Source organism: Bos javanicus, chromosome 3 (assembly GCF_032452875.1).
Source record: "Bos javanicus breed banteng chromosome 3, ARS-OSU_banteng_1.0, whole genome shotgun sequence".
Taxonomy (NCBI): Eukaryota; Metazoa; Chordata; class Mammalia; order Artiodactyla; family Bovidae; genus Bos; species Bos javanicus.
In genome coordinates this window covers 40801288-40814778 of record NC_083870.1, presented here as the reverse complement: position 1 = coordinate 40814778, position 13491 = coordinate 40801288, and the positions used below count along the sequence as shown (strand labels likewise).

General features: G+C 36.8%; 1 protein-coding gene across 3 annotated transcripts in view; it reads right to left on the bottom strand.

The window, feature by feature from the left end:
* COL11A1 (collagen type XI alpha 1 chain) overlaps positions 1-13491 on the bottom strand; it is a 226869-nt gene that overhangs the window by 40307 nt on the left and 173071 nt on the right. For all 3 annotated transcript variants that reach the window (XM_061411030.1, XM_061411027.1, XM_061411031.1), the window contains 4 exons: positions 13136-13243; positions 3141-3194; positions 1401-1454; positions 111-164 (listed from right to left, as the gene is read on the bottom strand). In XM_061411030.1, coding sequence (XP_061267014.1) covers positions 111-164; positions 1401-1454; positions 3141-3194; positions 13136-13243 — 270 coding nt within the window. The remainder of the gene's footprint in view (positions 1-110; positions 165-1400; positions 1455-3140; positions 3195-13135; positions 13244-13491) is intronic.

Genomic DNA, 13491 nt, shown 5'->3' with positions numbered 1-13491 from the left:
TGATATAAATATGTGCAAAACATTAGAAAGACACAACTATTATAAGCCCTTAAAATACTAACTGATATTATTAAACTCCTGCTTTAACTGTCTATCACTGCATCCCTTACCTTTTCTCCAACACCACCAACTGAGCCAATGGATCCTGGAGGTCCTTGTGGTCCCTGCAGTGTAAGAAAGGGAATACAGTTATCCTTACTCTTGTAATAAGATATAAATTCATAAACATACATCCACTTGTTCTCAAAGAGAGAAATATGTGCAAGAATATCTCAAGTCATTTGAAAGATGAGACAAAATGATGAACTTTATGAAGTTGTCAAATGTGCTGGATAGCAAATAATTTAATTGTGTTACATTGATTTTCAAATGCACCAGAATTCTGGAGATAAAGCAGAGGACTTTCCAACTCTAGTCATGTCAGTTGATACTTGGAACATAATTTCAATTTTTCTGCCAGTTGAGTAGATCAGATTTAGAGGATGGTTTTGCAGATTTTCTTAGTGGATCAAAATATGACTCTGATTAAGAATATTACAATCCATGCAAAAACAATATAAACCATCTCTTAGTCTTTAAATGACTTAGAAGAATTAAAACCTAAAAGCATTTTTAGTATATCTGCATGTAATTTATTTTACCTAGTTCTGGCCTGCCAGCATTAAAACCAGGAATAACAGAAGAGCAATAAAGACAAGAATAAATAACTTGCTCTTTATGAAAAGGGAAAGGCAAATGGAAACAGAACACCAAAGCCTATAAATTTGTTAATAGTAACAATAAGATAAATATGACATTACACACCTGTAATATTGGAACAATCAGTCAACAGTTAAGCTTGGGGGAGATCACTTATACAATTAAGAGGAAACATTTTTTACAAGGTAAGAAGTAAATATATTATAATGCACACATTACTCTGATATATTTTACAGAAAAAAATACAAAATTGCAAAACTTTTAGATAAAGGATGTTTGGGGCACAGACCTAGGCTACTGTAATCAAGGCAATTACAAACCATCTCCTCAAGCAGTTGTAAAAAATAAAGGTTAAATCTGAAACAATTCAGCAGCAGTGTAGAATTATTATGTGCAAGACAGTAATTTGAACTGAACAATGTGGTGCTTTAGTGAATATTTCTCACTCAATATATATTTCTCACTAAATATATAATGAATATAAACTTTGTATCTATATTATAGTAACATTTGTAGGGACTAGCTCCCTACGAAGCCTTTCTTTTCCTTTAAAAAAAATGAAGTGAGTAAATGACACTTAAGCTATTGTTCATGTAAACATTTCAAAGGAGTGTAATTATCCCCATTGTATTTTAGATACTGCCTGCCATTATGTAATATCTATATAACTTCAAAATAACTAACATATTTCACAGTCTTACATCAGCTCCATTGGGACCTTGAGGACCTCTTGGGCCTGGAGGACCAGGTGGACCCTGTAAGAGAAGAATATTAAGGTTTATGTAGACTGAACTCAAATGCATTCCTGATGTTTTCATTTTGTGATTAAGAAAACAAAAAGAAGCTTCAGTCTGCAAAATCATAGTCAATAAAGCAAATCAGGTATCATTCTTAATGGATACAAGATCATGTTAGCAAATGCTTCTTTACACATAGATATGGGGAAATTAGAACTGCAGGAAGAACAATTTAATTAAAAATTATAAAAGTCTATTAATACTATCCAGTACAATGAATTCATAATGCAACTAAAATATTATATACCAGAATATACTAGAATGCTAGAGTATAAAGGAGACATAAAGTTGGGAAAATAAACAGTGCTTGAGTAGATTTAGAATTCATTAATTCTATATTTTTTATTTGTATATTTTCACTTTTTTAATGTCAGCTCTCATGTTATATATGCCAGAACTGGAATAAGATTAACTGTTTAGTTGTCATCCTTAAATAAAGGTTCTTGCTCCTGGCTATGCATTAAAATTACCTTGGGACAATTTTTGTAAAATACTGATGGCCAGAACCCCTTACTTCAAGACTGTGTTTAAATTCATCTGTAGTAAATCCCAGGGCATTAGTACTTAGAGGTCACAGTTTATTCTCATGTCATGTTTGACTATTAGCTATTAGCTATTACCATAAATCAGAGAGAATGTATTAATGATTCAGGGGACCATAGCAAGAGTATTCAGAGAGAAGCTTGCTATGCAACTGAAACTCTTTAGGGTATTAATTAGTTATTTTGAATGGGCAATGTTTATGTTTCTTGTTCCTTATAAAATCTAACATGTAAGTATAAAATTATCAAAATATGTATTTTGAAGGGAGCAAATATTGGAGGCAATGTTTACCAAAGGGAAAGAGCAATTAGAAAATGTATTCATTTCATTATAGATGTCAATGACCCTGGCTTATTTTTTCCTTACCAAGGTAGTGCTTGATCAACAAATATATGTATTTTAAATTTTTAGCTGAAATATTAAATTTAGAGCAAAAATCCAGAATCAATAATTGAATATTATTAGGCCAAAGCATTTTGATTAAGATAAAATTCCTCATTAAATTAAGAATTTGTTTTAAAGGGTAATTAATTTTTAATAGTACGTTAACATTTGTTAGTTACCTAAATCCTGGGTAACAATTATCTATTATTCACCTGTTTCACATCAAAGGCCAGAGCTAAAGCTAAAGACTAAAAAAAAAAAAACAAAGTGTAAAAAAAAAAAAACAACAAAGTGTAGCAGTTTAAATGGCAACCCATTCCAGTGTTCTTTCCTGGAGAATCCCAGGCACAGGGGAGCCCCTGGTGGACTGCTGTCTATGGGGTCGCACAGAGTTGGACAGACTGAAGCGACTTAGCAGCAGCAGCAACAATATATACACAGAGAAATAAAACAGATATAACAATATATCAACCAAAAAAGGCCATATGTGTGCACAACATTATTCTGAAGAGAGAAAAAGGAAAGAGAGAGAAATAGTCAAGACAGTGCGAGAAACTTTAAAAGTGGCAGGTGCAAGTCTGGGTGAGGAACAGGGAGCCAACAATCTGAAAAGTCATAACCTTTAAGACTACTTTGTTTATATTAATAAGCCTTGAGAAAGATACTAGTGATGTGGAAATTCACAATATACATCAATTCTAGAAAATAAAAACTTACCATGGGACCAACATCCCCATTCTCTCCTTTTTCACCAGGTGGGCCTGGAAGACCCTAAGAAAATATAAATAGAAAAACAGTAAAATTCATTCATGTATTTAAAAAGAAATATTTGTCCAATTTCTCATATAGAATTCAAAGTTAAATACAGCTAAATAAGAATGTGGAATTAAGACTCATAAACTATCATCTGTCAAAATACACATAATGCAAATATTGACTAAAATTAGGGAATCATATATGTACATTCACAAAATTCATGCTTTGCATAGTATTATACTTTTGATTTCAATTACAAGAACTAAATATATAATTTGTTCTGGGAATTTATGAATACCTAATCATTTTCTCTATCTTTTATGAGTAGTATATGGAATTAACATTGTAAAAATGTTTTTGAAAAATCTTGTTCCAAATTATTTTAGGACACCTCTTCCCGGTGAGGATTTTATAGATAGGAACAGTTAGACAAAACTCCTTTGAAAATAAATATTCCATCCAACATATGTCCAGGGTTACAAATATCTTCTGATCTCTTGACCTGTTAATTCCAGTTCTGGATCTTAAAAACTCATAAGGCCAAGAGACCTGATATATTACACTTCCTTTATTTACTCAAATCTATTTCCTTTATGTTCAATTGCAGTGTAATTGCTTTAGGAGAGGTTCTATGCTATTGAATAAAATCAGAGCAGCTGCACTCAGATTTCACCTGGCCCTATCTTTATGGGCCAGCAAAAAAAATTACTGTACTCCCTCTTGATTTTCCTAATTCCCCTCATCATATCTGTTTATATTTCTTCTTTTATAATACTTTGTACACATTTGAATCGTACACTTAAAAACACAATTGTACCACTTGTTTGCATACTTATACTCATGGGATGTCAAGGCTGTATATTGTCACCCTGCTTACTTAACTTATATGCAGAATATATCATGCAAAGTGCTAGGATGGATGTAGCACAAGCTGGAACCAAGATTGCTGGGCGATACATCAATAACCTCAGATACACAGATGACACCACCCTTATGGCAGAAACTGAAGAAGAACTAAAGAGCCTCTTAATGAAAGTGAAAGAGGAGAGTGAAAAAGTTGGCCTAAAACTCAACATTCAGAAAACAAAGATCATGACATCCGGTCCCATCACTTCATGGCAAATAGATGGGGAAACAATGGAAATAGTGAGACACTTTATTTTGGAGCACTCCAAAATCACTGCAGATGGTGACTGCAGCTATGAAATTAAAAGACGATTACTCCTTGGAAGAAAAGCAATGACCCACCTAGACAGCATATTAAAAAGCAGGGACATTACTTTGCCAAAAAAGGTCTGTCTAATCAAGGCTATGGTTTTCCAGTAGTCATGTATGGATGTGAGAGTTGGACTATGAAGAAATCTGAGCACAGAAGAATTGATGCTTTTGAACTGTGGTGTTGGAGAAGACTCTTGAGAGTTCCTCAGACTGCAAGGAGATCCAACCAGACAATCCTAAAGGAAATCAGTCCTGAATATTCATTGGAAGGACTGATGCTGAAGCTGAAACTCCAATACTTTGGCCACCTGATGTGAAGAACTGACTCAATGGAAAAGACCCTGATGCTGGGAAAGATTGAAGGCAGGAGGAGAAGGGGATGACAGAAGATGAGATGGTTGGATGGCATCAACAACTCAATGGTCATGAGTTTGAGCAAGCTTCAGGAGTTGGTTATGGACAGGGAAGCCTGGTGTGCTGCAGTCCACGGGGTCACAGAGTATTGGACATAACTGAGCAATTGAACTGAACTGAACTCATGGGACATTGCTCTTTCAGGTCAATCTTTTGTCTCTAACAACTGGCAGAGCACCAGGGAAAAATAGAGATTTTAATGAAATATAGAATTTATATTTTAATTAATTTTAATTGGAAGCTAATTACTTTACAATATTGTAGTGGTTTTTGCCATACATTCACATGAATCAGCCATGGGTGTACATGTGTCCATTAGCAGATGAATGGATAAGAAAGCTATGGTACATATACACAATGGAATATTACTCAGCCATTAAAAAGAATAAATTTGAATCAGTTCTAATGAAGTGGATGAAACTGGAGCCTATTATACAGAGTGAAGTAAGTCAGAAAGAAAAACACCAATACAGTATCAGTTCAGTTCAGTCACTCAGTTGTGTCCAATTCTTTGCGGCCCCACAAACCGCAGCACGCCAGGCCCAATACAGTATACTAATGCATGTATATGTAATTTAGAAAGATGGTAACAATAACCCTATATGCGGGACAGTGGAGACACAGCTGTATAGAACAGTCTATTGGACTCTGTGAGAGAGGGCGAGGGTAAGATGATCTGAGAGAATAGCATTGAAACATCTATATTATCATATGTGAAATAGTTCGCCAGTCCAGGTTCAATGCATGAGACAGGGTGCTCACAGCTAGTGCACTGGGATGATGCAGAAGTATGGGATGGGAAGGGAGGTGGGAGAGGGTTCAGGATGGGGAACACATGTACACCCATGGCTGATTCATATCAATGTATGGCAAAAACCAAAACAGTATTGTAAAGTAATTAGCCTCCAATTAAAATAAATTAATTTTAAAAAAGAAAAAAGTAATCTTGAATAGATAATGATGATATTTGATATTTTTATCCTTATCTTGTTATATTTCAGTTTTTAAATGCTGGTAATAAGCCACTAAATTGTTTTTGTGATATACCAATTCCATATGACTCTCAGTTTGGCGAGAGGATACTTTACTGAGTATATTTGTAAATTTTTTAATGTTCTGTATATTCATTTGTATAAGGAAATCTTAATTACTGATTTATAATAACATATATCAGAATTTCATTTATTTTTTCTCATTTTGTAAGTTAGATGTCTAGGAAAATAGCCTATCATATGTACTTGCCAAATGGTTATTGTCAACTGATGCTAGCTCCTAGAATTACTAGAGAAGTTCCTGGGAGGAAATAGCCAGGTAGTGTTTCCAATTTTATCCCGCTTAAAGATAATCTGAAAGAGGTCACTAAAATTTTAGATTCCAAGATCCACAACCAAAGAGATTCTAATTCATTGATGGAGAACATAAACTCAAATTCTTAAAAAGACAAGTAGATTTTTAACATAGATGAAATAAACATTTCAGTTTAAGCCCATTTCCTTAAGTATTAAGCATTACAATGTAAACATAATTAAGCTCTTATAAACACCACATAAATTAACAATCACATTCCTTGTATCCCACCAACTGTAGTATATAGTGCATCTGATTTGTGATTTCCAAATTGAATGTTATATAAATATTAGTTCATAGTTGTCTTATATTTCTATAACACACCTAGTCTGCATTGCCATTTTATTTATGCATATGTTATTCTTGATATTAGTTCAGTAGAAACCACCCAATAGAAAAATATTGAAATATTTATCTCTTTTTATGAAGTTTGATTATAGTTCAAATTCTCTTGCATTGCAGGCAGATTCTTTACCAGCTGAGTAACAAAGGAAGCCAAATACTGGAGTGGGTAGCCTATTCGTTCTCCAGCAGATCTTCCTGACTCAGTCATTGAACTGGGGTCTCCTGAATTGTAGGGTTATTCTTTACCAACTGAGTTACCAAGGAAGCCCCAAGTTTAGACAGAATGTTCTTATTATTGAAATCAGTAGAAACACAATGAGTCAAATCCTTTTTTTGCAGCAACTAAATGTGAAAAATGGCAGTCCAGTATTAATCAGTTTTCAAATGTCCCAGCATTTTTCTAAGGAGTAATTTATGCATAGAGAGATTCTGCTATAAGATCTGTTAATTTAAAATCATTTACCTCTTAAATGATGAAATAAAAAATGAATTCAGGCCAAGAACTCTCATTCTATGTGTGTTCTTCATATGGAGACAAATAGTAAGCAACTAGACTTCTACATTATTATTATTAATGTCTAATATAATTGCTAACATCTATTCTGCCCCAAAGACTCAATTAAAGGATGAAGACACAATTGTGAGCATGGTAATTAAATTAACATCTTTTCAGATTCCTGATTTAAAGAGGTACTCTGGGAAAATATAATCAATTTTTTTGGGAATTGATTTCTTGAATCACCTTCATCAAATATCATATTTCTTACTCTGTGTAAATGAAGACTTTTTAAAATACAATATTTTGTAAATACAAGTTACAAGGCACCTTTTTTAATCATGACAACTAAATTTCTAAATTACAACCTTATAGAATTCAGAATAATCAGTTAAATGAAAAAGCAGAAAATGAATGGTAATATATACATCAGCAATCTAATTTCTAATGCCTTGTTATTTTCAAATATATGTGCTGCTCATACAACTGTAGAGAAGGAAATGGCAACCCACTCCAGTATTCTTGCCTGGAGAATCCTGTGGACAGAGGAGCCTGGTTGGCTGCTCTGCATAGGGTTGCATAGAGTCAGACATGATTGAAGCGACTTAGCATGCATGCATGCACTGGAAAAGGAAATGGCAACCCCTCCAGTATTCTTGCCTGGAGAATCCCAGGGACAGAGGAGCCTGCTGGGCTGCCACCTATGGGGTTGCACACAGTCGGACATGAGTGAAGTGACTTAGCAGCAGCAGCACCAGCATACATACTGATATATATTGCTCAGCATTGCTTATTTATAAGAGAAGACTCTATACATGGACATCACCAGATGGTCAACACCGAAATCAGATTGATTATATTCTTTGCAGCCAAAGATGGAGAAGCTCTATACAGTCAGCAAAAACAAGACCAGGAGCTGACTGTGGCTCAGACCATGAACACCTTATTGCCAAATTCAGACTTAAATTGAAGAAAGTAGGGAAAACCACTAGACCATTCAGGTATGACCTAAATCAAATCCCTTATGATTATACAGTGGAAGTGAGAAATAGATTTAAGGGCCTAGATCTGATAGATAGAGTGCCTGATGAATGAGGTTCATGACATTGCACAGGAGACAGGGATCAAGATCATTCCCATAGAAAAGAAATGCAAAAGCAAAATGGCTGTCTGGGGAGGCCTTACAAATAGCTGTGAAAAGAAAAGAAGTGAAAAGCAAAGAAGAAAAGGAAAGATATAAACATCTGAATACAGAGTTCCAGAGAATAGCAAGAAGAGATAAGAAAGCCTTCTTCAGCGATCAGTGCAAAGAAATAGAGGAAAACAACAGAATGGGAAAGACTAGGGATCTCTTCAAGAAAATCAGAGATACCAAAGGAACATTTCATGCAAAGATGAGCTCGATAAAGGACAGAAATGGTATGGACCTAACAAAGCAGAAGATATTAAGAAGAGATGGCAAGAATACACAGACGAACTATACAAAAAAGATCTTCACGACCCAGAAAATCACGATGGTGTGATCACTCACCTAGAGCCAGACATCCTGGAATGTGAAGTCAAGTGGACCTTAGAAAGCATCACTATGAACAAAGCTAGTGGAGGTGATGGAATTCCAGCTGAGCTGTTCCAAATCCTGAAAGATGATGCTGTGAAAGTGCTGCACTCAATATGCCAGCAAATTTGGAAAACTCAGCAGTGGCCACAGGACTGGAAAAGGTCAGTTTTCATTCCAATCCCAAAGAAAGGCAATGCCAAAGAATGCTCAAACTACCGCACAATTGCACTCATCTCACACGCTAGTAAAGTAATGCTCAAAATTCTCCAAACCAGGCTTCAGCAATATGTGAACTGTGAACTTCCTGATGTTCAAGCTGGTTTTAGAAAAGGCAGAGGAACCAGAGATCAAATTGCCAACATCTGCTGGATCATGGAAAAAGCAAGAGAGTTCCAGAAAAACATCTATTTCTGCTTTATTGACATGCCAAAGCCTTTGACTGTGTGGATCACAACAAACTGTGGAAAATTCTGAAAGAGATGGGAATACCAGACCACCTGATCTGCCTCTTGAGAAATTGGTATGCAGGTCAGGAAGCAACAGTTAGAACTAGACATGGAACAACAGACTGGTTCCAAATAGGAAAAGGAGTCCATCAAGGCTGTATATTGTCACCCTGTTTATTTAATTTATATGCAGAGTATATCATGAGAAATGCTGGACTGGAAGAAACACAGGCTGGAATCAGGATTGCCGGGAGAAGTATCAATAACCTCAGATATGCAGATGACACCACCCTTACGGCAGAAAGTGAAGAGGAACTAAAAAGCCTCTTGATGAAAGTGAAAGAGGAGAGTGAAAAAGTTGGCTTAAAGCTCAACATTCAGAAAACGAAGATCATGGCATCCTGTCCCATCACTTCATGGGAAATAGATGGGGGAACAGTGGAAACAGTGTCGGACTTTATTTTTTTGGGTTCCAAAATCACTGCAGATGGTGATTGCAGCCATGAAATTAAAAGACACTTACTCCTTGGAAGTAAAGTTATGACCAACCTAGATAGCATATTCAAAAGCAGAGACATTACATTGCCTACAAAGATCCGTATAGTCAAGGATATGGTTTTTCCAGTGGTCATGAATGGACGTGATAGTTGGACTATGAAGAAAGCTGAACGCCAAAGAATTGATGCTTTTGAACTGTGGTGTTGGAGAAGACTCTTGAGAGTCCCTTGGACTGCAAGGAGATCCAATCAGTCCATCCTAACGGAGATCAGCCCTGGGATTTCTTTGGAAGGAATGATGCTAAAGCTGAAACTCCAGTACTTTGGCCAGCTGATGCAAAGAACTGACTCATTGGAAAAGACTCTGATGCTGGGAGGGATTGGGGGCAGGAGGAGAAGGGGATGACAGAGGATGAGATGGCTGGATGGTGTCACCGAAACGATGGACATGAGTCTGAGTGAACTCCGGGAGATGGTGATGGACAGGGAGGCCTGGCGTGCTGCGATTCATGGGGTCGCAGAGAGTCAGACATGACTGAGTGACTGAACTGAACTGAAGGTACTTTTAATATTAAAAATTATTATGAACTAGATGATTTAATCATTTATAAAATTGCTAATGTGGCATAACTAATATCCATATGTACCCAAATATCATTTAAACAAAATTTTATGATCTTTTAGAGAATCACTAGGTAAGTATCGAATAAACAAGTGGCAGAAGAAAGCCAGATGTTTCCAGTTTGTAGGAAGCGGTTAACATCATATCGAAGAAAGGCAACTCAGACAGACATCTACTATGCAATGTTTTGCCTAACAACCCAGTTATAAGCTATATTTAAAGACAATTTCTTAGCCTACAATGTTTTACAACGTAGTACTTCTTAATGGGTTTCACATCAGATCAGATCAGATTTTGAGTTCCTCTTCACTTTCTGCCATAAGGGTGGTATCATCTGCATATCTGAGGTTATTGATATTTCTCCCAGCAATCTTGATTCCAGCTTGTGTTTCTTCCAGTCCAGCGTTTCTCATGATGTATTCTGCATATAAGTTAAATAAACAGGATGACAATATACAGGCTTGACAAACTCCTTTTCCTATCTGGAACCAGTCTGTTGTTCCATGTCCAGTTCTAACTGTTGCTTCCTGACCTGCATACAGATTTCTCAAGAGGCAGGTTAGGTGATCTGGTATTCCCGTCTCTTTCAGAATTTTCCACAGTTTATTGTGATCCACACAAAGACTTTGGCATAGTCAATAAAGCAGAAATAGATGTTTTTCTGGAACTCTCTTGCTTTTTCCATGATCCAGCAGATGTTGGCAATTTGATCTCTGGTTCCTCTGCCTTTTCTAAAACCAGCTTGAACATCAGGAAGTTCATGGTTCACATATTGCTGAAGCCTAGCTTGAAGAATTTTAAGCATTACTTTACTAGCGTGTGAGACGAGTGCAATTGTGCAGTAGTTTGAGCATTCTTTGGCATTGCCTTTCTTTGGGATTGGAATGAAAACTGACCTTTTCCAGTCCTGTGGCCACTGCTGAGTTTTCCAAATTTGCTGGCATATTGAGTGCAGCACTTTCACAGCATCATCTTTCAGGATTTGGAACAGCTCAGCTGGAATTCCATCACCTCCACTAGCTTTGTTCATAGTGATGCTTTCTAAGGTCCACTTGACTTCACATTCCAGGATGTCTGGCTCTAGGTGAGTGATCACACCATCGTGATTTTCTGGGTCGTGAAGATCTTTTTTGTACAGTTCTTCTGTGTATTCTTGCCATCTCTTCTTAATATCTTCTGCTTCTGTTAGGTCCATACTATTTCTGTCCTTTATCGAGCCTATCTTTGCATGAAATGTTCCTTTAGTATCTCTGATTTTCTTGAAGAGATCCCTAGTCTTTCCCATTCTGTTGTTTTCCTCTATTTCTTTGCATTGGTCACTGAAGAAGGCTTTCTTATCTCTTCTTGCTATTCTCTGGAACTCTGCATTCAGATGTTTATATCTTTCCTTTTCTCCTTTGCTTTTTGCTTCTCTTCTTTTCACAGCTGTTTGTAAGGCCTCCCCAGACAGCCATTTTGCTTTTGCATTTCTTTTCTGTGGGGATGGTCTTGATCCCTGTCTCCTGTACAATGTCACGAACCTCATTCCATAGCTCATCAGGCACTCTATCTATCAGATCTAGGCCCTTAAATCTATTTCTCACTTCCACTGTATAATCATAAGGGATTTGATTTAGGTCATACCTGAATGGTCTAGTGGTTTTCCCTACTTTCTTCAATTTAAGTCTGAATTTGGCAATAAGGAGTTCATGATCTAAGCCACAGTCCTAATGGGTTTACTAAAATACAAATTATAATTCTAAATATAAGAAGTTATTTTAAAGATTATTTTAGTCATTTAAGTTATTTAAATGATTGGAGCTGAAGCTCCAATACTTTGGCCACCTAATGCGAAGAACTGACTCATTGGAAAAGCCCCTGATGCTGGGAAAGATTGAAGGCAGGAGGAGAAGGGGACGACAGAGAATGAGATCATTGGATGGCATCACTGACTGCATGGACATGAGTTTGAGCAAGCTCTAGGAATTGGCTATGGACAGGGAAACCTGGAGTGTTGCAGTCAATGGGATTGCAGAATTGGACATGACTGAGCGGCTAACTGAACTGAATGTTTATTTGTTTATTTTACCTATTGTGAAAGTGCTAGTCGATGAGGTCCTGCCTGACTCTTTGTGACCCCGTGGACTGTAGTGTGGCAGCATCCTCTGTTTATAGAATTCTCCAGGCAAAAATACTGGAGTGGGTAGACATTCCCTTCTCCAGGGGAATCTTCCTGACCCAGGGATAGAACCCAATCTCCTACATGATAGGTAGATTCTTTATGATCTGAGCCACCAGGGAAGGGAAGCCTATTTTACCTCTTATTGCTTAACATTTGCTGTTGGCAATTTCTGTTAATAGCTACAGTCTTGTGTATGTGTGTGTATGTGTGCAGTCAGTCACTTCGTTGTGTCTGACTCTGCCACCTCATGGACTGTAGCCCACCGGCTCCTCTGTCCCTGGAATTGTCCAGGCAAGAATACTGGAGTGAGTTACCATTTCACACTCCAGGGGATCTTCTCCACCCAGAGATGGAACCAGTCTCTTGTGTCTACTTCACTGGCAGGAAGATCCTTTACCACTAGCACCACCTGAGAAGCCCCAGTTGTGATTGACAGTTTGCTATTTCTCAAAAGGCTCTTTGTTTCTGCTAGCCATCTCGAGTACTAATTTTCCTGCCGTGAGATATGTGAAAGAACTTTTCTAACATCGTGCTTTTCGATATACACTTAAAGAAGCTTGTCATTCATTTTCCATATACAATGAGAATGAAGAAAAGCAGTATTAAACCTAAGGTGGGGCTAAATAATCTCCAGAAACAGAAGCCAAGGCTGATGAAGTTTCAGAAAAATTAATAGTAATTGGTAAAAAGCAGTTAAAGTTCAGATATATGTTTAAGTAAAATGGTTATTATACTTAAAATCCGAGTTTCTAGATAGAAAAAAGGACCTCTGCTTTGTTTTACATCCACCAGAAAACCTGGTGTGAGAAGTAAGTGGGAATGACTGGATGTGCAATGCAGAAAACGTCTTACCTGAAGACCTATGGGACCAGGAGGTCCTGGGAAACCTCTGGCACCCTCATCACCTTTTTGTCCAAACATCCCCTGCTGACCTCTGGGACCTGGTTCACCATCACCTCCCTAGAGAAGACCGATACAAATGATCACAAACTGGAAAAAATCATGATTCTGCCATAAGACATCATAAAAATATAATCATTCCTCATTTAATCAAAGTTGGTCTATTATAAGCAACCAAGTGATAAGTAGGTAAAATTTGTATGATCTGCTGCAAATATACCATTGTTTGTTTTGCTTACATTATTTGATTATGGAATATGACTTATTCTGATTTTTCTCATGTTTATCAAGTGAAATAAGAGCTACAT